The sequence below is a fragment of the Rattus norvegicus genome, chromosome 10 (assembly GCF_036323735.1).
Source record: "Rattus norvegicus strain BN/NHsdMcwi chromosome 10, GRCr8, whole genome shotgun sequence".
NCBI classification, from domain to species: Eukaryota; Metazoa; Chordata; class Mammalia; order Rodentia; family Muridae; genus Rattus; species Rattus norvegicus.
The window spans coordinates 85711524-85738921 of NC_086028.1; the positions used below are offsets into that span (position 1 = coordinate 85711524).

A 27398-nucleotide genomic window follows, 5' to 3' on the forward strand; every position below is an offset into this window, starting at 1 on the left:
CAGAACTCGACTGGGCCCTTACTCCCCCATCCTGAGCCTTTTCTGAGCCTGAGTCCCCTGCTTTGTGAACAGGGAACCGAGGAACATTTTGTCTTTGGAGTCTTCGTCAGAACTGAGCTGTGAGTTACCTGGGCGGCCGAGACTTAACCCGGAATCGTCTAACAGGCAGCTATGAACTGCTGATGACTTTGAGTGTGTCTGGAAACTTAAAGGAGAGCCTGGGGTCCTGCCCACCGGAAGAAGGAGTTCAGAAAACTGATTCTGAGCCTAGTGCAAACGCTCTCGTCTGTAATCCCAGACTCAGAGGGCTGAGGCAGGAGGATCACCCAAGTTTGAGGCTAGCAGGGGCTACACAGTGAATTCCAGAACACCCAGGGCTTTGAAAAGAAAAAGGAAGGAAGGAAGGAAGGAAGGAAGGAAGGAAAAGAGGGAGGGAGGGAGAGAGAGAGAGAGAGAGAGAGAGAGAGAGAGAGAGAGAATAATCACACAAAAAGGGTTCTCTCTCCACCTTTCCTTAAGAACTAAAGTATTATGGTGGCACGTGCCTTTAATCCCAGCACTCAGGAAGCAGAGGCAGACAGATCTCTGTGAGTTCGAGGCCAGCATGGTCTACAAAAGTGAGTCCACAATAGCCAGGGGCTTTTTATGCAGGGAAACCCTTTCTCAAAAAAAAAAAAAAAAGCAGACAGGACCCCATGAGACCCTCCTAGGACAGGAGTACTTGAAGCAGCTCAGCCTCACTCCCTCAGCCCAAGACCACCCCGAAAGCCAGGACACTTGTTCTTTTAGAAGAGAGCTAGATCCTCAGGAGGGAATTCCCCATCAGCCTCTCTCCCTCCCCACAACCCCAAGCTCTACTATGTGAAAACCACAGGCCAGCAAAGGCCGAAACCACTACTTCTTATCTGGGCCATCTAAGCCTCCCCTAAGTACCACATTCCTCCACCTTGCCCACTGAGACACTGAGATAACCCACAGTTCCAGGCTAGACCAGTCCTTTCCTCCCTAGGCCCCAGACAGCAGAGCCCTCCAGGGCTGAAGGAGCCGAGTCCTCTTCTGTCCCCTGCCTGGGGAAAGAAAGAGACCATGGCTTCCCCTCCCTGAAGCCCTGCTATGGCTCACTGGCCAAAAAACTTCTCCTGTCTGGCCTCCGTTCTTCTGCTCTGGACACTTGGACTGCCAGTCAGGTTCTTCCCCCGTCAGCTCTACCAGTGATTCAGGGCTGGAGTAGGGGCCAAGTTGCTGAGACCCTGCCAGGCAGGGGACAGAATCTGAGGTTGGGATTGAGGACCTACCCAGCCCATGATCCTGGGGAGACAGACACTGTCCAGGTGCTCTAATCTGAAAAGCATAGTAGGAGGGTGACTTTGGGCCCCTCGACCAGTGCTTCCCTGTCCCACCCTTAGCTAGGCCTCTTCCCCAGCTGACTGAACTGCAGGCCTAGTTTGGTTGGGTGTGGCGTTGGCAGGACAAACAGTCTCCAGTGTTGGGTGTTGTGCCTTGGTTACCAAGGCCAGAGGGTGAGGGCCTGACTCCCTGGCTCCCTGCCATGTTTGGGCCCCAGGCAGAAGTGTGGGTGGGGAGGGAAGGCAGAAAGATTTGGGGTGTGGAGCTCACGTCCTGCTCCCTAAGCCCCAGGGCAGGGAGGGCCAGCTGGGACTGGAAGCTCCCAGGACCGATTCAGACTTGCTCCTAGCTTTGCTTGGCTCTGGGGAGAGAGCCTGACTGGGTCAAGTGCTGGGGGAAGGGCAGCTCTCTGCACCTACGGTGGACTGGAGGGGTCCGAAGAGATCTGGAGGGACTGGGCCTTCGAAATGTACGTCCCCACTCTAGGACTGAATGACGTCACACCTCAGCCTGTTCAGGCTACCCGGTATAGGTGGACCCCAGACACCAGATCTGGACCCGTGACTTTGGGCAAATCACTGTCCCTTAGTCCTCAGTTTCCCCACCTGTGAAGTATCAGGAGCTGGACTACGAAGCTCCTGAGGGAATTTTCTTCCTCCCTTCTCCTGTCGTGAGCTGGACAAGTCTGTGTGAAGGGACGGCAGGATGAAGAGCCAGACACAGAATTGGTTATCTGCCTTTCAGTCCCTGGCAATAAAGGCTAGTTCCCTATCTCTGGGCCCCGCAGGGACGGGGTAGTTATGGGCAAGGAGCCAGGGCTATGGTCAGAAAGACTAATAGGGCATTAGCGAGGAAGGGCCTCCTATTCTGCTCACCCTTTCTCCCCAACCCATCAAGAACCCAGAGTAGCCCACCAGGTCGCTGTCACAGCCTGAGCCATTCTAGGCAAAGCTCAACCTGCAGGGTTGGAGAGATGGCTCAGCCATTAAGAGCACTGACTGTTCTTTCAGAGGTCCTGAGTTCAACTCCCAGCACCCACATGGTGGCTCACAACCATCTGTAGTGGGATCCGATGCCCTCTTCTGGTGTGTCTGAGGACAGCTACGTGTACTCATATACACAAAGTAAATAAATAAATCTTTAGAAAGGCAACATGCAGCAGCACTGGCGCTGAGCCACAGGCAAGCCAGAGGCTGGAGTACTGAGAGGCTCTGTCTAGCATCTGAGAATCCAGTGGCCAGCAGACAGCACAGAACCACCCCCGCACTGATGGGGCAGCGATGGTCTAGCGGGGTGGGGAGAAGCCACGGTTTAAATCAAAGAGGCATTCCAGAGGTAAGATGGAGTCAGTCTCCTGGGCCCTGCAGGCAGCCTGAGACACCATGACCTATGGTCACCACAGCAGGGAGAGCAAGAGAGGTCCCTCCTCCTACTCAAGCATGCACCCCCCTAACCCCATCCCCCACCCCCCCTCACCCCCAGGAAATGCCAAGACCCAATTCTCTGCTTTGAGTAAATACATGAGCTCATTCGAGTCTGATTCAGACCTGCCCTTCCAAAGCCTCCTGTTGGCAAAACAAGAGAGAAAGATGAGAGGCCGGGAATGCACACAAGTGGGCTCAGAGGGCCTTGAGCCCAAGCTCAAGGAGCCAGGAGCCAAGAGTCCCGGATAGGAACAGGGCCTAGGCTGGAGGGAGGCCAGCAAGGACTTACTCCAGTGCCCATGGAGCTGGGCCTGCATTAGAGAGAGAGGCGTAGAAAATGAAGCCCTGGCCCCTGGCAGCTAGCTGGGACTCCAGAGTTATAGAATGTGTGTGCAAGAGCTAAAATGGTAGACTTGCAGAAGCTGTCCTCTCATACTTAGAAACTGTAGCCAAAAAGCAACACCCATGCTTGCCAAACAGCATCAGGTGTAGACTCTGGCCTCAGCTTATGAGGCAGGAGGACTCTCCTAATCCAGCAGGCCCCTTTACAAAAGTGTGAACTACTCTTGACAGGAGGGTAAACTGAGGCCTGCATCAGGTTAGAAACCAGTTGGCCAAAACTTAGGTTCTAGGCTCTCTGGGGCCCTCCCTAGCACTTCCACCTGCCTCCCAGGGGAACCTGAGGGCAGAGTTTGGAGGACATTACCACCACATGCCTGTCAGCTAAAAGTGACACCCTGCTGGTCCCCAACTAACCATACCTCCCAGACAGTCCCTGAAGTCCCTCATGAGGACACCCCCACCCCAGCCAACTTGTCCAACCTCACAAAAACTGCCTGAATTTTTCTCCTACTTCCACAGAGGCCAGAGAGGCCAGTGCTCCAGAGACGGGAAGCCTCGGGGTCAGAGAGGACCTCTGTGCCTGTTGACTGTCCCTTAACTAGGACATCCAGGAGGCCCTGACCCTCAGGGCAAGCAGTAGCAGGGGAAAGTTGGGCCCAAGCAAACAAGTCCAAAACAGCCAGGCCCCCATCTCCCCCACCCTGGGTATGAAGACACAGCTTTACTAGGAGTCAGGCTTCTGGGAAACCCACAGGCCACATGAAATACCACCCTCAGTACACATGGCAGGAAGAGAGGCCAGGGAATCAATACAGCAAAGGGCAGCTCTGTGAGGAGATGCCCTGCCCAGGCCCAAGTCAGCCCTCCCTCCTCCTCCCTCCTCCTCCCTCCTCCTCCCCCCTCAGACTCTTTCTGTTGCCCCCTCCTTTAGTCCACTTCTGCCTCCCAAAGCTGGGTTTTGGTTCTGGCCTTCAGAGGACCAGAAAGCGTGTCCTCCTCTAGGTAGGTGAAATACCCCAGAGATGTTAAGGAGTCTCTGTGTTCAGATCCCATGCCAGAGGACACAAGGACAACGCTGCCCTCGGCCACATCACAATCCAGCTGGCAAAGAGAGTAGATACAGAAGAAACTCATAGGAATTCTCACAGTGGTGTAGCCAAGGTAAAGGGTGTGAGGGAGACAGGGAGCTTCTAGAAGGGTCTAGCACACATGAAAAGCCTGCCTGTTGAAGGTTAGAGTCACATGTGCGACCTCTTGGTTGTTGGGTTGGTTTTTTTTAAGACTTTTTTTTTATATGTATGACTGTTTTGCCTCCAAGTATGTATAAACACCACCCACCTGGTGCCTGGACAGCTCAGAAGAGGGCATCAGATCCTCTGGGATTGAAGTCACAGATGGTTGTGAACCACTGTGTGGGTGCTGGAATCTGGGTCCTCTGTAAGATCTGCAAGCACTCTTAGCTGCTGAGCCATCTCTCCAGACCATTCTTATTTTATTTCTAACTATGTGTGTCTGTGTGTCTGCGTATGCCAGATGTGTGTGAATGCCCACAGAAGCCAGAAGAGGACACTGAGTCTCCTGGAGCTCAAGTCAGAGGCTGTTGGTGAGAAATCTCAAGGGTTTTCTGGGAACTGAACTCAGATCATCTGGAAAAGCAGTTCCTAACTGCTGAGCCATCTCTCCAGCCCCAAGGTGATGACTTCTAACAGCCCAGGCTCATGGCTCTTGCTTTTGTGTTTTGGGGAACCAGATTCATACACAGTGGGCTCTCCCATCTTCTAGGTCAACATTTGTCTCATTGTTATAGACATCCTACCACAAGAACAGCTATGTGTGGCACAGTAATGGGGGTACAAGGAAAAGGGGGAGCTCTGAGGAACACACCCTGGCAAGAGGAACCAGCCCAGAGCCAGCCAACCTGCCCCAGCCAGCCCTGGGCTAGAAGAGTCACCTGGAAAGAAAAGTGCTGGTCACCAGTTTAGCTCCCAGGATGGAGAGCTGTGGCCCAGGCGCATGCATTCCCAGTGCCCCAGTCCTTAGCCCTGTCAGTCTTTCCCCAGATCTAGCCTGCTCCTCTGGGTGCCTAGAGAAGAGAAAGGGAGTCTAGAAAGTAAAAGAAAGCACATGCAAATGCATGCATGTGTATGTAGATGTATGTAAATGTATGCAAATGAGCTCGGACCCTTGAGTCCTTTTGGGCAGTGACTGGAGGATTAGACTCCCCAAGTTTAAACCACCGGCCCCTGACCCCTTCTTCCCACGGGCTCCTTTTTCCCTCCCCCGAAAAACTCCAGTCTCCATTACCCTCCCTTTTCCTACGAATCCACCTTTGGCTCCCCCGGGGCAGAAGAATGGAGGCCCTGAAGGAGATACGTGAGACTCAGCGGCCACCTTCCAGAAGCCCTCAGACCATCAGGGAAGGAGAAAGCAAAGCCACCACTCAGGGAAGAGGCAAGGCAAACCAGCGCTCGGCCTCTACCTGTGGCTGAACCTGAGACTGCATTCCCGGCCAGCAAAGCCGGAGACGCTGAGGCTGCAGTCTCGGTCCGCCTCTGGAGTGGCTGGGAGCGAAGCAAGGGCGGGAAGAGACGCTGGGGAATGGAGACTGTCAGAGCAGGGTGGGGCTGAAGCAATGTGGCTGGGGACTGAGGCCAGGATCCAGCCACAGCTCAGCTCTTACTTCACTTATCAGCCTCTATCCCCACAGATTACAGCGAACCACGTACACCCCGCGCCCACCTGTCCCCCTTCACCAAGGTCCCTAAGCAACACTGACACAGATTTGTCCAGGGCTCCCTGGCACTGGCACACCGCAGGAGTTTTAACTCTGAGAGATTTTGTTTGAGTTTCATTTGTATTTTTTTTTTCCGGAGCTGGGGACCGAACCCAGGGCCTTGCGCTTGTTAGGCAAGCGCTCTACCACTGAGCTAAATCCCCAACCCCTCATTTGTATTTTTAATCAAGGCTGACCGTGTTCTCTGTCTGGGCTGTAGCTACTGCTGATGGTAGCCTAGGTGTGAACATTCGACAAAACTCTGACTCAAAAATTCTCGTGAACTCTGACTGGGGATGTAGCTCAGCTGGTCACCCTGGGTTGGCTCCCAGCACCATCTAAAATCATTCATGAGGACACATCTGTCCTCCCAGCACTTGGGAGGTGGAGGCAGAAGAATCAGAAGTTCAAGGCTATCCTTGGCTACACAGTAAGTTCAAGGCCAGCCTGGGCTACATGATATACTATCTCAAAAAGAAAAAAAAAAACCTAAATAAAAATAAAATACTTCCTAAACTCTATAGTCAACAGTAAGTGCCTTTTGCTTTTTGCATTTTTAGGAAGAGATGAGAATGGACCTTTCTCGGAAACTGTATAAGGCCTCTGGGCTCCCGTGGGGGAGGGCCCAGGAGCGGCAGGACTTCTGCGCCTGAGAATGGACCTTTCTCAATGGTGAAAGCAGGGCTTCTATGAGGGGAGAGCAGCTGAGGCAGAGCTCAAGGTGTTGAGATGCAGGCAGCAACCGTGGCCTCGAGTCCCCCACATTCATAACTCAAGACCCACAAAGAGAGGGGAGCAGGGCCCAAAAATCTCCTGATTTTGAGAACAGCAACCTGACCACGGCAGGCTCAGGGGGCCTTACGGGAGGGTCTGGACCAGTCAGCACTGCCGAGTTGAGTAGCCACAGTGTAGCCAGCCCAGTTTTGGTCTTCATGGGGCCAAAGTCACCCTATGGCTAAAAATGACTTTTGCAGAGCTAGAGAGACGGCTCAGCAGTTAAGAGCACTGTCTGCTCTTCCAGAGGACCTGGGTTCTAGTCCCAGTACCCACATAGCAGTTTACAACTGTCTATAACATCAGTTCCAGGGGATCTGACACGCTCTTCTGGCCTCCAGGGGCACCGACATACACGCAGGCAAAACAGCCACACGCCTAAAGATAAATGAATAAAACAAAATGGTTTTTTACATTTTAGACAGTTTATCTTTTAAAAGGGGTGGGGGTCCTTGCTGTTCTGTCCACCGCCTCAAATTCAGGAGATCTTCCTGCTTCACCTAAGCTTCTCAAGTCCTGCCAGCTACAGGAAGTCACCGGTAACCCAGCTCTAAGCAGCTCTTTTGCTAGTGTTTTCCTCTGTTGTTTATTGAGAACAAGGTATTGTGTAGCCCCCCAGCTAGCCCTGAACTTCCTATCCCCTTGTTCCAACCCAGAATGCAGATCACCACCTTGAACACTTCAACATCAGGCATGGTCATTCTCTTAAAACATCAAAGGAACAATATTTTCCAATCTGGGGACGTTTGTTTCTGTTTTTGGTATGCCGAGGCCTTTAGCACGCTGGGTAAGTGATGTACCACTGAGTTACATCCTGCGCTCAAGATATTTTTGTGGCTTGGGAAAACTGTATGGGATTCAAATGTAGGTGCCCATTAGCAAAGTCTTATTGGACCACACCCTCACAGTTCACCTCCCCCCGCAACCCCGATCCTTCATGCCTGGAGGGCAGAACCCCCTTCACAGTCGGCCTATGGGACCTATAAAGCAGGACTCACCACCCTGCACAAATGAGGCGAGCAGGGATCACCCAGCTGCCTGGCAAAAGAAACGCAACCTTCCCTTGGCCTGAGCCTCCCTTGGCCCCACAGCAAGTTCCTAGGCAATCTGCGTCTGAAAAGCGGTAGCGCCCCCTGCCGGCAGACAGAGCATCTGGCCTGATCGCCGACTCTTGGCCTCTGCTGCCACCTGGTGGTCATTCCAGAAAGCGCATTTAGGAGCTCAGTCCTTGGTGGACCATCCCCTTAAGGGTCCACAGAAGCCGGCACAGACAGGTCACTCTGATGGAGGCAACTCCTCAGTTGAGGCTCCTTCTTCCTAGGTGTGTCAAGGTGGCAACTAAGATTAGCCACCCATACCACTTGATCACCACCCAAGATGCTCTGCTAGATAGAGGAGAATACCCTAGGGCAGCATGGCCCCCATCCCCATCCCCTGCCTAGTGGGAGGGAAAACAGCCAGAGAGGACTCCAAGGGAAACTAAGGCATATTTAGGGGGATGGTGGGCATCATCAGACAACATTGTGGCCACTCACCTTGCTGATGTCACAGGAGGGTTCCAGGCTGATGCGTATATCAGTCAGGCAAAGACACAGGGAAAACAGCACCTACAGAAGCCAGAGGTGACACGTGACAGCAAGTTCCTGAAAGGGACTAAGTGACAGGGACACAGGGTGGCACAGAGAAGGGGTAGCTGAGGCTGGAGATAGAGGGGTCTGTGGTCAACTGAGGGTCCTGAGCTGGGAAATGCACCAGGTGGAAGGGTTCTGTCCCAGCTCGAGGGTAACGGGGAGCCACTGTCCTGGGAAGAGGCTGGGTGCGCTGTATGCTTCAGGGCCACCCACTCAACGACTGCAGCTCTGACAGCTGAGCCTTTCTTCTAGAAGCTTCCCAGGCAACAGGCTCCTCTAGCACTCGGGGTACACACAGACAGAACCCTACTCCTGCCTCCAGAGCTGCCCTCGCCCTGGGGTAACCAGCAGACCCATAGCAGATGTGGCCTTCCAAGCAGGTGGGAGACCATTTCGGAGCCAGACTCCGGGTGTGAATCTTGCTAGCTGTGAGGCCTTGGGTTTGCCACTTAGCTTCTCTGAACCTCCATTCTCTCCCCTGTAGAGGAGAGGCGGAAAGCCAGGTGAGGGGTAATCACTTGAAATCCCAACACTGAGGAGGCCGAGACAGGTGGACTCCTCGGGTCTGATGGCCAGCCAATCTACTCCACAAGTCACAGGCCAATGAGTAACCTTACCTCAAGAGATTAAGGTGGACAGAGCACCTTAGGAAAAACAGATGGGATTGTCCTCTGACCTCCACACACAGGCGCTCCCATGGACGCACACAGACGCACATGCACACGCACACAGTCAAGCAAGAGTTCTTTGGATCTCAGAGCTGCTCATGGGAGAGAGACTGGGCCAGAAGTCCTCAGCATTAGCAGGTATTAGGAGAGGTTGATACTGATGGACATTTTCCTGACCAGCTCCTAGGAGTCTGTGCCCTGCATTTTAAAATGTGCCACCAAAAACTGAGCATTCAGTCTGGAAGAGTGGACTCCCTTTCCTCAGTCTCCCCATCTGATAAGTGGCCTGAAATGCCAGTGCCCTCAAATCCTGCACTTTGACCTGTGCAAGACATATAAGATAACACACACACACACACACACACACACACACACACACACACACACACACTCCCCTTCCCTTTCCAGGGACCTTTGCTCTTCATAATGGGAAAAAAATTATCTTCTTTTTTTCCTACCCACTGTCCCACACTTCCCCTGACTCAACTGGGGCTCAGAGCAACCTTTGCCACCCTTCTGTGCTCCCCACTCCCCCACACCAACTCTCTCTCCCCCAGCAGCCTCTTCCCTCAGCGCTCACCCAGACTCTGGCAGATGACTTCAGCTCCCATCACACTTCTATCTAGTCTCCACTGGGAAAGACGGGAGTGTTCCTCCTTCCCCACACAGCCCGATGACCTTCAGAGAGGGGACATGATGCCTTCCAGCCACACTTGGCACTGAGCTCCTGGGACCCTGCTCATTCTAGGCCTGGTATGTACCGACCCCTTTACACACACACCACACACACACCACACACACACACACACACCACACACACACCACACACACACATACACCACACACACCACACACACACACCACACACACACACACCACACACACCACACACACACCACACACACATACACCACACACACCACACACACCACACACATACATACACACACACTCACACACACACCACATACACACACCACACACCATACACACACCCCACACACACTCACACACACACACACCACACACACTCACACACACACACCACACCACACACACACACACCACACACACCACACACACACCACACACACACACCACACACACACCACACACACAACACACACATACCACACACACACCACACACACCACACACACACCACACACACACACCACACACACTCACACACACACCACACACACCACACACACACACAACACACACACCACACACAACACACACACTCCACACATACACACACTCACACACACACCACACATACACACACACTCACACACACCACACATACACACCACACACATCACACACACACCACACACACACCACACATACACACACACACCACACACACTCACACACACACACACACCACACACACTCACACACACAAACACCACACACACACCACACACACAACACACACACACACCACACACACACCACACACACACACACCACACACACCACACACACACACACCACACACACAACACACACACACACAACACACACAACACACACACCACACACACTCCACACATACACACACTCACACACACACCACACACACACTCACACACACACACCACACACACACACCACACATACACACACACACACACACACCACACACACACACCACACACACTCACACACACACTGTCTGCAGTGGGTTAGTCCTAGATTCTGAGAGGTCTCCACACGCTTTAGGCCAATGTCTGTGGAGAAGAGTCCCATGAACCTCTCGTTCACTTCAGCTCCCAGACAGCCCAAGCTCCCCATGCCTTCCTGGCTGTCAATTTATCTTGCCCCCTCCCCTGAACTCCCTCAGAGCCCTGTCTAACCCCTGTCACCAGGATCGGGTGACAACCATGGACCAGGACATGCACCTGTTACCTGCTTGTTCTCAGCGCAGTGCCTGACACGTGACAGGTGCTAAAACACTAAATGAATGAGTGAGTGATTACAGGTAAACCCACAATCGACACCCAGAACACTGGCCATCAGTTGCAAACTGTGTTAACACCCACAGACGACACCCACTACATTGCAGTCAAACCTGCAGAGATCCACTCAGGCTAAGACAACCTGGAGAATCCCACCCCAGGTCTAGAGAGAGAGCGCAGCACCCCCTGCTGGCCGTGCGGCACAACTGCCACCCAACCTCAGGTAGGTTACCCGATCAACGCTGGAGCAGTCGGGGCCTCAGAAGTAAGATGTTGGCAGCTGCAGAGCTACTTGTCACTTGAGCAGTGCCAGACCACCGTCATCCAGAGGAGTGACCTCCCTGCACAGGTGGGAAGCTGCTCCCAAAGGCACAAAATGCTTATCGGTCACTCGACAAGAAATTTTCCTACATTTTCATTATATTATGTGCGTGTGTTCACGTGCATGGACACGTGCATGCGCACACGCACCACGGTGCCCTTGTAGAGATCAAAGGGTAGCTTACAAGAGTCGTTTGTTCCTTTTCATCATGTTCTTCGGCGGAATCGAACTTAGATCCACAAGCTTGATACCAAGCATCCTTGCTTGCTGAGCAAGAATTGCTGAGCTGAATTGTTTTTTTGCTGATGGGGGGAAAACGAACAGAAAGAGCCTTAGATGGGAGCGGGGGGGGGGGGCATCTGAGACTCCTGGCATCCTCCTGTCTCATGCTCAGCCACAGAATTCTAGAAAGGAAGAGAATGTGTGTGGACCTGGAATCATCTCACACACACGGGCCCTTTCCTGGTCGGTCCACAGACACACAGACCAATACTTGATACCCCTGGGCCATCACTAAAGTCGCTCAGCCTTGGAGAGAGAGGACTGTGCCACTCTCCTCTGGAGCCCCAGTAATTGTCAGCTGAACGCTGGGCTGGGGCAGCTGGTTTCCAGCCTCCGAACCCGGTCTGTGCTGCCATCGTGTGGCCGCTGCAGGAAGTGCGCCTGTCCTACGACTGCTTAGACCCTGAAATTCTAAATTCTTCTTGGGTTGTGCTAAACAAGTTATAGCTGGAGTTCCGGGGACTACAGAAGGGTAACAACAGAAGGGTAGCCTCCAAACTGAACTTGGAGTCAGGTTACCCCCCTCCAGAATTTAAAAGGCCATGGTAATTCAGATACCAAAGGTCACAAGGGAAAATCACTTGAAAATTCCTTGAGTTTTTAGTCCAGAATGTGTGACCACAGTCCTTAGGTGAGGAGGAGAGCATGTGAGACAGGAGATGAGGTGGCAGGACGACACACCGCCACTGTCTCAGAGTCACAGGGCCGGGGGAGGGGGGCGGTGAGGACAATGATGTCATCGGCTGAGTGGAGAGACTGGGAGCAGGGAGACCAGGAACATGCCTAGGAAGAAATCTTTGAGACAACTAGGAAAAAGAAATGAACGAAATCTAAGATTGCTACCTACACACAGATATTGGGGTATTTACTTAAATAATGTCCTTTTAAGTCACACGTGTTTGGCATTTCTCAAGACCTTACTACAAGTCATACCAAACAATATGGAAATATTTGGACCTTTCTGTAGCACAGTTAGTAGAAATCTTGCCTACCACGCACTGGCCTCAAGGTTCAGCCTGGGTTCAGTCATTTAGAATACATAAACTGGGTGTGATTTGTGCCAGCCTGTAATTCCAGGACTCAGAAAGTAGAGACCAGAGGATCAGAAGCTTAAGGTCAAGACTTGGGGGATAGCTCTGCAGACAAGTGAGTGGCTCCTTCTGGGAACCTCAGTTGGGTTTCCAACACTCAATTCAAGGGGTTCACAGTCACCTGTGACCCCAGATCTGCCCTCTGACCTCTGCAGGCTCCTACACTCACAGCACAGGTAAACTCAGACAGCCACAAACACATACGTATAAATACAAGTAAATAATTTTTTAAGTTCAAAGTCATTGTCTTAGTCAGGGGTTCTATTGCTGTGATGAAACGCCATGACCAGTGAAACTTAGGAAGAAAAAAAATTTACTTGACATTACACTTCGACCGACATCATAGTTCATTATCAAAGAGAGTCAGGACAGGAACTCAAACTGGGCAGGAACCTAGGGCAGGAGCTGATGCAGAGGCTATGGAGGGGTGCTGGTTACTGGTTTGTTCCCCCTTGGCTTGCTCAGCCTGCTTTCTTATAGAACCCAGGTCTACTGGACACTCCTTTAATTCCAGCACTTGGAAAGCAGAGGTAGGTAGATCTCTGAGTTCCAGGCAGCCAGGACTACAGAGATAAATCCTGTCTCAATAAAACAAAAAAACAAAGCAACAACAACAAAAGCTGAAGCGATGGCTCAGTGGTTAGGAACCTGGGTTCACTCCCCAGGACGCATGTGGTGGCTCACAACCATCTGTAACTCCAATCCCCGGAGATCTGGTGCCCTCTTATGGCCACTGAGGGTATTGCATGCACATGCTGCTCATAACATACAAACAAAATGCCTGTACACATAATAAAATAAAATAATCAAAAAATAAGAAGAACCCAGAATCACCAGCCCAGGCATAGAAGCCACAATGGTCGGGGCCCTCCCCCATCAAGCACTAATTAAGAAAATGCCCTACCTATAGCCCAATCTTATGGAGGCATTTTCTTTTTTTTTTTTTTTTTTTTTTTGGTTCTTTTTTTCGGAGCTGGGGACCGAACCCAGGGCCTTGCGCTTCCTAGGTAAGCGCTCTACCACTGAGCTAAATCCCCAGCCCCTGGAAACATTTTCTTAATTGAGGTTCCCTCCCCTCAGATGACTTAAGCTTTTATCAAGTAGACATAAAACTATCCAGCAAACTGTCCTCAGCTACATAAAAAGGTAGAGGCCAGAGGCTGGAGAGACAGCTCGGCAAGTTAGAGGCTAGGCTCACAAGCAAACAGACAGAAAGATTGAAGCCTACCTGAACATCAGTAACACAATTCCCAAGGTGGGGCAGGGGGAGTAAGCACATTAGCCAGCAGCCTAAATAAATAAGGAAATTGTGTTTGTAAGGAGAGGGAAAGGATGGGGAAGACAGGGAAGGGGGTGTGGACTGATCGCACAATTAAAATTGAATGATCAGACCATGCCTGGTGGTGACCAATTTTGATGCCTGAACTCAGGAGGCAGAGGCAAGTGGAACTCTCTAAGTTTTGGCCACCCTGGTCTATATAGTGGACACAGTCTCACTCATTCATAGATAGATAGATAGATAGATAGATAGATAGATAGATAGATAGATAGATAGACAGACAGACAGACAGGAAGGGCCTCGGCAAAAAGGTAACTTTAAGGCAAAACCTGGAGACTTTGAGAAAGAACCAAATATCTGGTCCATCCCAGGGTGAGGATGTTGCAAGAATGTTCTGGTTCCCAGGGTATGGGGTAGAAAATGGAGACAAGCAGAGCCCAGAGCTGGTGGACCAGGTCAAGAGAGGACAGAGAAGGCTGGAGAGATGGCTCTGCAGTGGGGAGCACTAGCTGCTCTTCTGCAGGATCAGGCTTCAGTTCCCAGAGTCCACATGGAACCCACGGCTGTCTGTGGCGCCAGTTCCAGGGGATCCAACACACACACACACACACACACACGCACGCACGCACGCACGCACGCACGCACGCACACAAGCATGCAGCTAGAACCCCAATGCCCATCAAATAAATAAACTAAATAAATAAATGAATTTTAAAAGAAAATACAAAGAACTAAATCCATGGGTATCCCACAGAACAAGGTGGGGACTTTGGATGCTGTGGAAGAATCAGACACTGGAGAGCAAGGATCAGAGAAACGCAGGAGGAGACTGCAAAATTCTCCTGTAGCCTCAGTGAGAGTCAGAAAACAGCCAGCACAGAGCACTGTGCAAAGGGAACTCAGGGCGTTCTTAAGCCGTTGGACATGGGGTAGGAAGTGAGGGTCTGGGGCAGTGGTCTCCACCCCTTTAGGGATCAAATGACTCTTTCACAGGGATCACATATCAGATATCCTGGATATGGGATATTTAAAACATTACAATTCTTTTTTTCTTTTTTTTTTTTTTTTGGTTCTTTTTTTTTCGGAGCTGGGGACCGAACCCAGGGCCTTGCGCTTCCTAGGCAAGCGCTCTACCACTGAGCTAAATCCCCAGCCCCAAAACATTACAATTCTTAACAGTAACAAAATTATAGTTATAAAGTAGCAACAAAATAATTTTATGGGGGGGGCGATCAGAGCGACATGAGGAACTGTACTAAAGGTTGAGAACCACTGATCTAGGGTATGGTCTCCTAGGTAACAGAGTTGCCGTGGGTTGTAACAGTGACTGCTGGGAGGGGAGAGACGCTGGAGCACTTTGGATTTGAAGCAGAAGTTTCACTCTGTGAGGACCTGTTCATGTGGATACCATAAAGTACAACATAAAATTTGCCATGATTCAAGTCTTTGTTTAGTTTTGAGCTTTGTTTATATGTTTGGATTTTTTTTAATTTTTTAAGGTTAATTTTTATTATTTTTAAATTGCATATATGTAAATGGGTGTTTGTGTATATCTTCTGTGTGTGTATCTCCACAGTGACGTAGTTCTTCTAGCAAGGTCATACTTCCTAATAGTTCTACTCCCTATGGGACAAGCATTCGTGCTCGTGGGTCTATGGAGCCATTCCTGTTCAAACTGCCATAACCAAGATGGTTATGAGCCACTCGATATGGGTATTAGGAAACAAACTCGGATCCTCTGCAAAAGTGCTACGTGTCCTATCTAAGATATCTCTCCAGCCCCAATGTTTTGGTTTTGGGGAACAGAGCCACACTCAGTAGCCCAGGCTAGCCTCAAATTCATAGTGACACAGAGCCTGAAATTACTGGCATGCTCCACCACACCTGACTTTTACAGGGATTTGAGACGGAGACTCACGAAAGCCAGGCTGGCCTGAAACTCACTGTGCTAGTTAGCCTGAACTGTGGTCTTGACACAGACTCTGGGCCTCTGAGAGGAGGAACCTATTGAGGAACTGCCTATGTCAGATTGGCCTGTAGGCATTGCAGTTGGAGAGGGGAAGAGTTTTGATTGTTCATCAATGTGGCAGGACCCAGACCACTGTGGGCAGTACCATCCCCCTGGGCAGGTGGTCCTGGGATCTGTAAGAAAGCTAGTGAGGCAGGATCTTGTGAGCAAGGCAGTAAGTAGAATTCCTCAATGGGTAGTCCTTCAAGTTTGTGCTAGTGTTCCTGACAAGCTCCCTCAGTGATGAACTATGACCTAGAAGTGTGGACGAAATTCTTTCCTTCACTGACTGAGTTTGGATCATGACCTTGGTCACAGAAACAAAATGAAACAAGAATAGCCAACACATCGGCTGGCCTGGAACTCATAGACATCTACCTGCCTCTGCCTCCTGAGAGCTGGGATTAAAGGCATATACCACCATTCCCAATTTATTTTCCTCTTTCGAGAAATGGCTTTTAGGTCCTGGCTTGAGACTCATGACAGTCTTCCTGTCTCAGCCTCCTGTGTGATGGGACCATTATTCTCCCATTGTACTGGCTGGTTTTGTGTGTCAACTTGACACAAGCTGGAGTTATCACAGAGAAAGGAATCTCCCTTGAGGAAATGCCTCCATGAGATCCAGCTATAAGGCATTTTCTCAATTAGTGATCAAGGGTGGGAGGGCCCATTATGGGTGACACCATCCCTGGGCTGGTGGGTTTGGGTTTTATAAGAAAGCAAGCTGAGCAAGCCAAGGGAAGCATGCCAGTAAGCAGCATCCCTCCATGGCTTCTGCATCAGCTCCCGCCTCCAAGTTCTTGTGCTGTGAATTCCTATCCTGACTTCCTTTGGTGATGAACAGCAATGTGGAAGTGTAGGCTGAATAAAGCCTTTCCTCCCCAACTTGCTTCTTGGTCATGATGTTTGTGCAGGAATACAAACCCTGACTAAGACACCCATCATCATTACTTTTTTATAGCAGCCAAACTGAACATTCTGGGGCTGGGAGACAGCCCAGTCAGTACAGTGCTTGCGTGATACAGACCTGAACTCAGTTTCCAGAACCTATGTAAAAAGAGCTGGTGCAGGGCACATGCTTGTAATCCCAGCACTTGGGATGCAGAAATGGTGGATCCCTGGGACTCATTGGCCAGCCAGCCCGGCTAAATGGACTAGGCTACTGAGAGATCCCTCTCAAAAAAAGAGGGGGGAAAAAAGAGTAAGGTAGAGGGACTGGAGAAATGTCTCAATGGATGAAGGTAATAAGTTGGACCACCAGACCACCAGGACCTGAATGGTAGAAGAGAACCAATTCCTGTGAACTGTCCTCTCACTCTCTATGGTAGTTTGAATGAGAACAATCCAAAGGGCTCATGTAGTTCATGCTTAGTCTCTAGTTAGTGGAACTGTTTGGGAAGGATTAGGAGGTGGGGTGTTGTTGGAGGAGGTGTGTCACTGGAAGTCAGCTGTGAGGTTTGAAAGTCCATACCCAGTCCCACCCCCTCTGCCACCTGTGCATCAGAATATAATTCTCTCAGCTACTTTTCCCAACACGATGCTTACATGCGACCACACTCCCCCAAATGATGACAATGGCCCAGAAACAGCATAAGTAAGTACCCAATAAAATGCTTTCTTCTGAGTTGCCTTGGTCATGGTGTCTCTTTATAGCAACTGAACAGTAACTAACACACATACACACACGAGAGAGAGAGAGAGAGAGAGAGAGAGAGAGAGAGAGAGATCCTTGATACTCCATACCTGTCAAACACTGACTCTCCCTCCCTCTCCTAGCTCTAGTAAGCATTTCTTTATTTTCTCTATGATGTACTTAACTACCCCACACACAGATCAGTACATATCTTAGTGTTACTCTTGCTGTGGCAAAACACTATGAACAAATAACTTGGGTGGGAAAGGGTTTATTTGGCTTACACTTCCACAGAACTGTTCATCATCAAAGGAAGTCAGGACAGGAACTCAAGCAGGGCTGGAACCTAGAAGCAGGAGCTGATGCAGAGGCCATAGAGGAAAGCTACTCACTGGCTTACTCCTTGTGGCTTGCTCAGCCTGCTTTCTTATAGAGCCCAGAACCACCAGCCCAGAGACAGCACCACCCACAGGGGCTGGGCTCTCCCTCATCAATCACTAATTAAGAAAATGCCCTACAGGGTTGTGTATAGCCTGATCATATGGAGGCATTTTTCTCTTGGTGCTGGCTTACAGGTTCAGAGGTTCAGTCCATTATTATCAGAGTGCCCTGGGCCAAGCATATTCAAACCACCACATTCCACTCCTCGGCCCCCATAAGTTTGTTTAAACATGAGTCTATGGGTGTCATACCTAAACATAGCACAATGCAAAGTACATTTAGTCCAACTTCAAAAGTTCCCATAGTCTATAGCAGTCTCAACAATGTTAAAAGTCCAAAGTTCAAAGTCTCTCCTGAGATTTATTCAATCACTTAACTGTAATCCCCAAAGTGAAACAGAAAACCAGCTGACAAAGTTCAAACTCTACATCTCCATATCTGATGTCAAAGGGGTCTTCAGATCTCCAACTCCTTTTTTATTCTTATTGACTACAACAAACTTTTTTTCCTGGGCTGGTTCCACTCCCTGATAGCAGCTTTTCTGGGCAGGTATCCCATAGCTCTGGCATCTTTAATATCTCGGGGTCTCCAAGGCAACTTCAATGTTATAGCTTCTTGTTCCAATATCTGGGATCCACACATGATCTTCTGGGCTCCTTTAAAGGGCTTTTGTCACTCCTCCAGCCCTGACCTCTGTAGCACTCTAGGTTCTGGTTGACTCCACTCCATTGGTGCTGCTGTTCTTGGTGATCATCCCATGGTTCTGGCTTCTCCAATACACTGGGGTCTTCCACTGCAACTAGGCTTCACCAATAGCCTCTCACAGGCTCTCTTCCTGGTGCCAAGCTTCAAACTTCTTTGCATGACCCCTTCAGTCCAGCCTCTCACAGTGCCAGGCCTCAGCTGCTCTCCATGACCCCTTCAGGCCTTCAAAACTAGTACCACCTGGGTGATCCTTACACGTTACCATTACAGCAGCAGCATGAGGTACAACCTTGGCTATCTCTGGAACACTGCTTCTTTGTGCTCTCAGAAAACACTCTCCAAAAGACATCACCTCAGTGATGCTGGTCTCTTCCTAGTCACCGCTAATTTCTTAGCTCCAGCTGACCGGCATCAATCGTCCCCATAGTCCCTTCTATTTCTGTCTCTAGAGCCAGAGCCTCATGGCCAAAGCTGCTGAGTTCTGCTGCTTGCTAAGGCTGGAACATGGCTCCCTTGTTCTATTACATTATCACCAGCTTTCTGTTGTCCAACTCCTTCACTGCTTAAGCTTGGCTGTCCTGGAACTTGCTTCGTAGATTGACTTTGAACTCAGAGATCTGCATGGCTCTGTCTCCTAAATGCTGGGATGAAAGGCATGTCCGACCACACCTGGACTTAAGCTTTTCTCTCTTTGGAACCTTTGGTGAACCTTTGGTGTCCCTCTCTGTAAAATGGTGATAATAAATGGTTTGTGGCATTGAGTGGATGAAACGGTTAAGTGTGAGAAACTACAGTTTGGGAAATCCCCAGCAGGGATCAGAGAAAGGATCTCAGAAGCCAAGGGAGAGAGGTTTGAGAAGTCACTGGAAGAGGAAAGGCTCTCTTGTCTCCTAGCCGCCGGAGGGAACGTGAGTCACTGTCCCTACAGACTAATGTGGAAGGCGCCTAATGATGAGTTTATCTGGGAAACCTGCTTGGAGCCATTCACCTGGAGAAAAGCAGAGGGAGGGGTATAACACACCCTGGAGGGTAAAATCCGGAAATTATGATAAGGTTTACCCTGGATTGAAGAGTAAGGCAAATGCCCAAAGAAAGGCCAGCTATGATATCTATGCACCCAGAAAAAGAAAACCTATGTATCCAGAAAAAAAAAGAAGCCACACCCTCATTGTAGAGTTGTGTTGAAGTCCTAGGACAAATGAGTCAACCGTTGTTATCTGCACCGAAGGAGAAACACAGTAAACAAGCTGTCATAGCTGTCATGCACTCATCTCTGGATGCTAACAAAGCCTAGCATGGTGGCACACACATCCAGCCCCCAGGCTGGGGAAGGAGGAACATGAGTTCTAGGCCAGCATGATGGACTACAGAATGAGACCTCATCTAAATTTTATTTATATATATATATATGTATGTATATATATGTATATATATATGCCTAGAGAGATGGTTCAGCAGTTAGGAACACTAGGCTGCTCTTCTAGAGGACCCAGGTTCAATACCCAGCACCCAAATGGTGGTTCACAACTGTCTTTTTTTTTTTTTAAGATTTATTTATTTTATGCATAAGAGTACACTATCTCTGTCTTCAGATACACCAGAAGAGGGCATTGGATCTCTTTACAGATGGTTGTGAGCCACCATGTGGTTGCTGGGAATTGAACTCAGGACCTCTGGAAGAGCAGTCAGTGCTCTTAACCTCTGAGTCATCTCTCCAGCCCCCACAACTGTCTTTATAATTCCAGTTCCAGGGAATCCAATGCCCTCTTCTGGCTTCCTTATATGCACTAGGAATGCATATGGTTCACAGACTCACACACAGGCAAAATACCTACACAATTTTTAAGTTAGAGATAATTGCACACCTGTAGTCCCAGCACTAGGGAGAGGATGAGGAGTTCAAGGGTAGCCTGGACTAAATGACGTCTGGTCCCAAACAAAGGAAGAAGAACTGAGGTTTCAGCTTAACGGTAGAGCAATTGCCTGCCCTCGGTGAAGGCTTAGAAACAAGGAAAGGGGAGGAGCAAAGGAACAGAAGAAAAAGAAAAGGCAGAATGCATCAAGAGCCTCGATTGCTGGAGAGATGGCTCAGCAGGTAAGAGTACCGGCTGCTCTTCCGAGGACCTGGGTTTGATTCCCAGCACCCACATGGCAGCTCACAACTGCCTATGACTCTACCTCCGTGCGTTCCAACACCCTCACACAGGAATACTTACAGACAAAACACCACCAAAGCACATAAAACAAAAATAAGTAAATCATTAGAAACATTTATCAACAGCAGGGCACACCTTTAATCCCAGGAGCTGGGAATCAGAGGAAGGAGGATCTCTGTGAGTTTGAAGCCAGCCTGCTCTATATGATAAGTTCCAGGACAACCAAGACTACATAGAGACACGCTGTCTCAAAAATAGATATACGCATTATGTGTGTGTGTTATGTGTTTATGTGTGTGTGTGTATGTCTATATGTATGTATATATGACGTGTCTGTGTAAGTCACTTTTACCACTGTTAAAAACATCTGAGAGAAACAATTAGATGTTTTTTTCAGTTCAGGCTATTTCTTTTTTAAGGATGGTATCTGTTAGATTTTTATTTCTTTTTTTTTTAAAGATTTATTTATTAATTATATATAAGTACACTATAGCTGTCTTCAGATACACCAGAAGAGGGCATCAGATCTCTTTACAGACGGTTGTGAGCCACCATGTGGTTGCTGGGAATTGAACTCATGACCTCTGGAAGAGCAGCCGGGTGCGCTTAACCGCTGAGCCATCTCTCCAGCCCCATTTATTTCTTTAGTTATGTGTTGACTGGGTACGTGCACACGCATGTGGGAGCCCAAGGAGGCCAGAGGCGTGGAATCGTCTGACACTGGAGTCACGGGTGGTTGTGAGTCACCTTGGCGTGGAATCAAATTCAGATCCACTAAGAAGCAGACTGTGTTCTCAGGCACTGAGCCACCTCTCCTGGGCCTCGGGTGTGTTTTATTCTTTTTCTTTTTGTTTTGGGACAGGCTCACTCCGTGTGGCACTGTCTCTAAGTAGTGCTGGAGCTCAATATGCAGTCTGGGCTGGTCTTGAACTCCCAAAGATCCTTCTGCCTCTGTCACCTGAGTGATTAAAGGCCTGTACGACCAACCACAAAGTTCAGGCTCTGTGGGGGATTTTGGTTTGGTTTTTTTGGGGATTTTGGGGTTTTTTTCTTGTGGGAAACAGTCTTTTTTTTTTTTTTTTTGGTTCTTTTTTTTGGAGCTGGGGACCGAACCAAGGGCCTTGCGCTTCCTAGGCAAGCACTCTACCACTGAGCTAAATCCCCAACCCCGGAAACAGTCTTAAAGGAGAAGAGATTTATTTTAACCCATGCTTTGAGAAATGTCTGCCAGCTACCTCCACTGCGATGGCCTGAAGCAAGGCTCGGCCTGCGGGACCAGGTGATGGACAAAACAGCTGGCCTCATAGCAGCCCTGAATCGAGGTGGGAGGACCAGATGGACAGACAAGGAAAGGGGGGAAGGGTGGGGGAGAGAGTATAACAGAGGCACACTCCATTACATCCTACCTCCATCCATCCTTGTAACCTTCCCACTGTTGTGCAGAAAGCGTTTGAGAATGCCAAAAGTCCACCAAGGAGCTATTTCTGGTCAGGCTGGGGCTCCCCTCGAACCCTCAGCGGGACCAGGTTTTATAGGAAAAGGGAGGAAGTGAGGGAGTCTAGCCTGGCCTCTAATAGAATGACTGTTGTGAGCCAGCAGGTGCGTGCTCTGAAGCAAGACCGTAACAATCATAAAGGGCCTGAGAGTACATCTGAAACAAGCAGGCTCGTCTTTGATTGACTGTTGCTAGGCAGTAGCTAGGGAGTGACTTTGGGATATGGGCCAAGGTCAAGCCATGGGGTCCTTCCGGGTCTTTGGGTGTAGCTTGGGTTCTGCTGTAGGTCAAGTTTTCAGGTTTTTTTTTTCTTTTAAGACAGAGGCGGGTCTCAAGATAAAGTAGGTTTGGCCCCTCACCACCACCTCCCAATAATGATGTCAAATTCCACCATGATTATGAAATCAGATCTCGGGACCCCATTACTTCCCAAATGACCATTGCTGCAAACAAGTTCCCCAGTACAGGAGGGGATATGTCCCATTCAAACCATAACAATATTACTTAATTTAGCTTAGCAAAAGGATCCGAGAAACTTAAGATGCTTTTGGTATTTTACTTGTCCTTGTTTTCAGAGCTGGGAATCGAACCCAGAGCTTTGTCCATGCTGGGTAATACCCATGCTCCATCACTAAGCTACGTAATCAGACCTAGGAAACAGCTTTCAAGATTTTTTTTTCTGAGCTGGACAGTGGTGGTGCATGCCTTTAATTCTAGCACTCAGGAGGCAGAAGGAGGCTGATCTCGGAGTTCAAGGAGAGTCTAGTCTACAGAGCAAGGACAGCCAGGTCTCTGAAACCCAGTCTCCGAAAAAAAAAAAAAGACTTAGGGGTTTTTTTTTGGGGGGGGGGGAAGTGTTTTGTTTTTTTATTTTGGAGATAGTGTCTCTCACTATGCAGTCCTAGCTAGCCTGGAGCCTGCTATGTAGACCACACTGGCCTTGAACCTAGAGATCTGCCTACGTCTGCTTCCTGAGGGCCGGGATTAAAGACGTATGTCACCACACTCAAATACATTGTTTTACATTTTAATTATGTTTGTGTGTGTGTGTGTGTGTGTGTGTGTGTGTGTGTGTGTGTGTGTGGTGGGGGTATACACAAGTTTGTCAGTGCCCTCCAAGGCCAGAGGGGAAGGAGGATCCCTTGGAGTTCAAATTACAGGCAGTTGTGAGTAGCCAGGCATGAGTGCTGAAAAATGAATTCAGGACACTCCAGAAGAGCAGCAAGCACTAAACAGCTAAGCTGACCCTCGAATCTGAAATATTTTTTATTTACTTTATTATTTTATGTGTACAAGTATTTTATCTGCATCTTCACCTTATATATGCACATCTATTCCTGGTGCCCAAAATGGTCAGACAAGGGGGCACCAAAATCCCTGGAACTGGCATGGCAGACAGTTGTGGGCATTCGTGTGGCTGCTCTTGCAGAGGGGCCAGGAAGAAGGGGTCTATGGTGAGAGAGAGAGAAGGGATTTGCTTGGAGCAGGTCGCCAGGGGAGTCACCATGAAGACATAGATGGAGGAGGAGGTCAGGATTGACCAAGATGGCAGTAACAGGACATGTGGCTGGGAAGTAGACCAGGCCAGCATAGTCAGGTTAGGATAGCTCGTAACGTGCCCTGCTTTAGTGCCTAAAGCTTGTTAATAGCAGACCTGATCTCTGTGATATTTATTGGGGAGATAAAGGGGGCAACCCCCCCCCCAAATTTACAGACATGGTTCACTTGTTCTTCTTGCAGGGAATGGAAGTTTAGTTTCTAGCACCCACGTGCTGGTTCACTTCCCATCTGCGACTCCAGTTCCAGGGGATCTGACACCCTCGTCTGACCTCCGAGGGCACCAGCATTCACGTGGTTTTATATATATATATACACACTCAGGCACATACACATACACATGAAATTAAATTAATTAAAAATAAAAGAGAACGAATGTCTTAAATACGTTACCAGATCATGTCTGTCTGCTCAACATCCAAAGGCCTGCAATTAGGAGCTGAACACTGGAGGGAAGGGCATCTCATTTACTCCCAAGCTAAACCTGAGAAGACAGAGAGGGGCTATTGACCCCAAAGTTCTGTCTTCAGAAACTCAGGTATACAGCTTGGCTTTAACAGGAAAAGGAAGGGCACTGGGAAAGCTGGGGAGGGGATATGTGTTGAGTAGGGTCTTCATCCACCAGAGGCTATGTCTTTTCTTTGATATCTCATTATCTGAGAATTTCATACAATGCATTTTAAATATACTCACCCCTCAACCTCTCCCTTACCACCTTCTCAACCCTCCCAACCCTTCCCATCCAAGTTCGAGATTGCTGTTTTTTGTTTGTTTGTTTGTTTGTTTGTTTGTTTGTTTGTTTTCCGGAGCTGGGGACCGAACCCAGGGCCTTGCGCTTCCTAGGCAAGCACTCTACCACTGAGCTAAATCCCCAACCCCGAGATTGCTGTTTTTAAATACCCCCATTGAGTCCAGTTTGTGTTGCCCAATTAGTCTTGGGAATGAGGCCTGCCCTGGTGAGTAGTCAACCTACCAGGGTTTTGTATTTAATTTATTTATTCATGTTTAAATTGGTTCTCCCTCTCCACCAGGCTGCCATCAAATGTCAGTAGCTCCTCAGGTAGGAGTGGGATTTTATGCCCAGCCCCCTCCACACACCACACCGGGATTGTATCTGCAGGAGCTTGTCCAGGCCCTGTGCCTGCTGTCATGACTGCTGTGAATTTATATGCGCACCTCCCCCTGCTGTGTCTGGGAAATGCTGTCATCCTTGAGGCCACCCACCATATCTGGCTCTTAGAAATGTCCCTCTCCTCTTCTCCAAATATCCCTGAGCCTTGGTGCGGAGGAATACAAATGTCCAACTTTGTGCTGGGCACTTTGCAGTCTTTCGTTCCCTGTGCATTGGCCTGTTTTGGGTTTCTGTGCTGATCGTTGTCTACTGCAAAGAGAAGACCCTCTGGTGAGAGCTGGGAGATGCTCTGACACATGGGTATAGTAGTAAGGCATTAGGAGTCATCTTAATACTATGTCTACTTCCCATGATGATATATTGGGTTCTCCCCTATCTAGTCACAGCCCCTTTTAATAGCGCCGTCTCCTGAAGCTGGCCTTAAATCCAATCAAAAATGTTACTCCCACAGGGAGGTGGTGGTGCACACCTTTTATCCCAGTACTCAGAAGGCAGAGGCAGACAGCTCTTTGAGGTCTAGGCCAACCTGGTCTACAGAGTGAGTTCCGGGACAGCCAGGGTTACACAGAGAAACCCCTCTCTTGGGAAACAAAAAGCAAAAACAACAACAAAAAGTCACTCCCATAACATTCCTGCCATTGTTCTAGGGGACATACTTGATCGAGTCAGTCACTGTTGTAACTTTCAGGCTTCATGGCTAGGCAAAACTGAGACAGCAATTCTCCAGCAACAAGCACAACACCTAACACTAACTAACCAACATGGATGTCTTCCCCTTTTTTTATTTTTATTTATTTATTTTTTGGATGGTGTTTCCTCAGGCAGGATCTAGAGCAAGGGCTATATTTACAGAGCAGCCTGTAATTTCTGAATTGCTGAAAATTAGGATTTTAACAACATCAGTAGCTCTGGAAATGAGGGAAAAGGGACTGTTGCCTGCCATTTGGAATTGAAATTTGATGGGTAAACTAATTATGCCATTATTAACAAATAAATTACTTATTACTCCACCTAATGTTGAACTTTGAAGTAAATACTGATGCCTCATTCATACTGTCCTCCCTTTTTTTTTAAAGATTTATTTATTTATCATATATGAGTACACTGTAGCTGCCTTCAGACACACCAGAAGAGGGCATCAGATCTCATTACAGCTGGTTGTGAGCCACCATGTGGTTGCTGGGATTTGAACTCAGGACCTCTGGAAGAGCAGTCAGTGCTCTTAACCCTCTTAACCACTGAGCCATCTCTCCAGTCCTGTCCTCCCTTTTTAACCCCTCTGGCCATAACATGAAATCAACCTTGACCTCCTGAGGATAGTCACGAACATAGTTTGGTGCAAAGTTAAGTCTCACAGGGAACTTATGTGTCAGAGGTACATAGAAACCTTGTCTACGGAAAGAAGGAAGGAAGGAAGGAAGGAAGGAAGGAAGGAAGGAAGGAAGGAAGGAAGGAAGGAAGGGGAAGGGAGGGAAAAGAAGGGAAGGGAAGGGAAAGGGAGAGAGAGAAAAGAAAAAGACCACCTTGGGGAAGAAAGGATTGTTTCCTCTTATTTCATTTTACAGCTTGCAGCCCATCATCCAGGGAAGTCAGGGCAGGAACTGATGCAGAGGCCATGGAGGAATGCTACTGACACTGGCTTGCTCCTTCTGGCTTGCTGAGCCTGCTACATCTGCAGCCCAGGGAGTCCTATCTCAATAATCAATCAAGAAAATGCACGGTGCCAGGCATGGCTTTAATGACAGCAAGAGGAAGGTAGAGAGAGGCAGGAGAATCTATGTGGGTTCCAGAAGAGCCACGGCTATAGAGAAGCTGCCATGAAAGGAAGGAACAAAGGGAGGGAAGGAGGGAAAGAGAGAAGGATGGAGGAAGGGAGGGAGGGAGGGAGGGAGGAAAGGAAGGAGAAAAAGAGGGAGGAAAAAGAGAAAGGAAAAAATATACCATAGGCTTGCCCATAGACCTTCTGATTGGGCAACTAAGGCTCCCCCTTTCCCAAATGACTCCAGCTTGTACTAAGTTGATGTGAATATAGCCAGCACCAGGTACCTGCCACCTCATTTTGGTCCCAGGGACCCATATGGTAAAAGGCAAGAACCAAAGCTTGAGCTAGAGAGCTCACAACTGCCTGTAACGTTTTTAAGAAAGAAGAAAGGAAGGGAAGAAATAGAAAGAAAGAAAGAGAAGTTAACCCTGCAAGCTATCCTCTGACTTCAACATGGATGCTGTGGCATCACCTATCAGTGAATTAATGAATTAAGCAGTTTGTACCTTTTTAAAAAGCAAAAGAACAGAGCTGAATTCCCATGTGAGTGGGCAGAGGTGAGTCCCTGACAAGGGCAGAGAAAGGGAGTACAGAGGAGAAAGTATC

The 27398-nt window shown here is 49.1% G+C and overlaps 1 protein-coding gene across 1 annotated transcript in view; it reads right to left on the reverse strand.

Annotated features, from left to right (window-relative positions):
• Positions 1 to 27398, reverse strand: part of Krt42 (keratin 42) — a 55916-nt gene that overhangs the window by 25964 nt on the left and 2554 nt on the right. The window contains exon 2 of the mRNA XM_017597440.3: positions 8196 to 8267. Coding sequence (XP_017452929.1) covers positions 8196 to 8267 — 72 coding nt within the window. The remainder of the gene's footprint in view (positions 1 to 8195; positions 8268 to 27398) is intronic.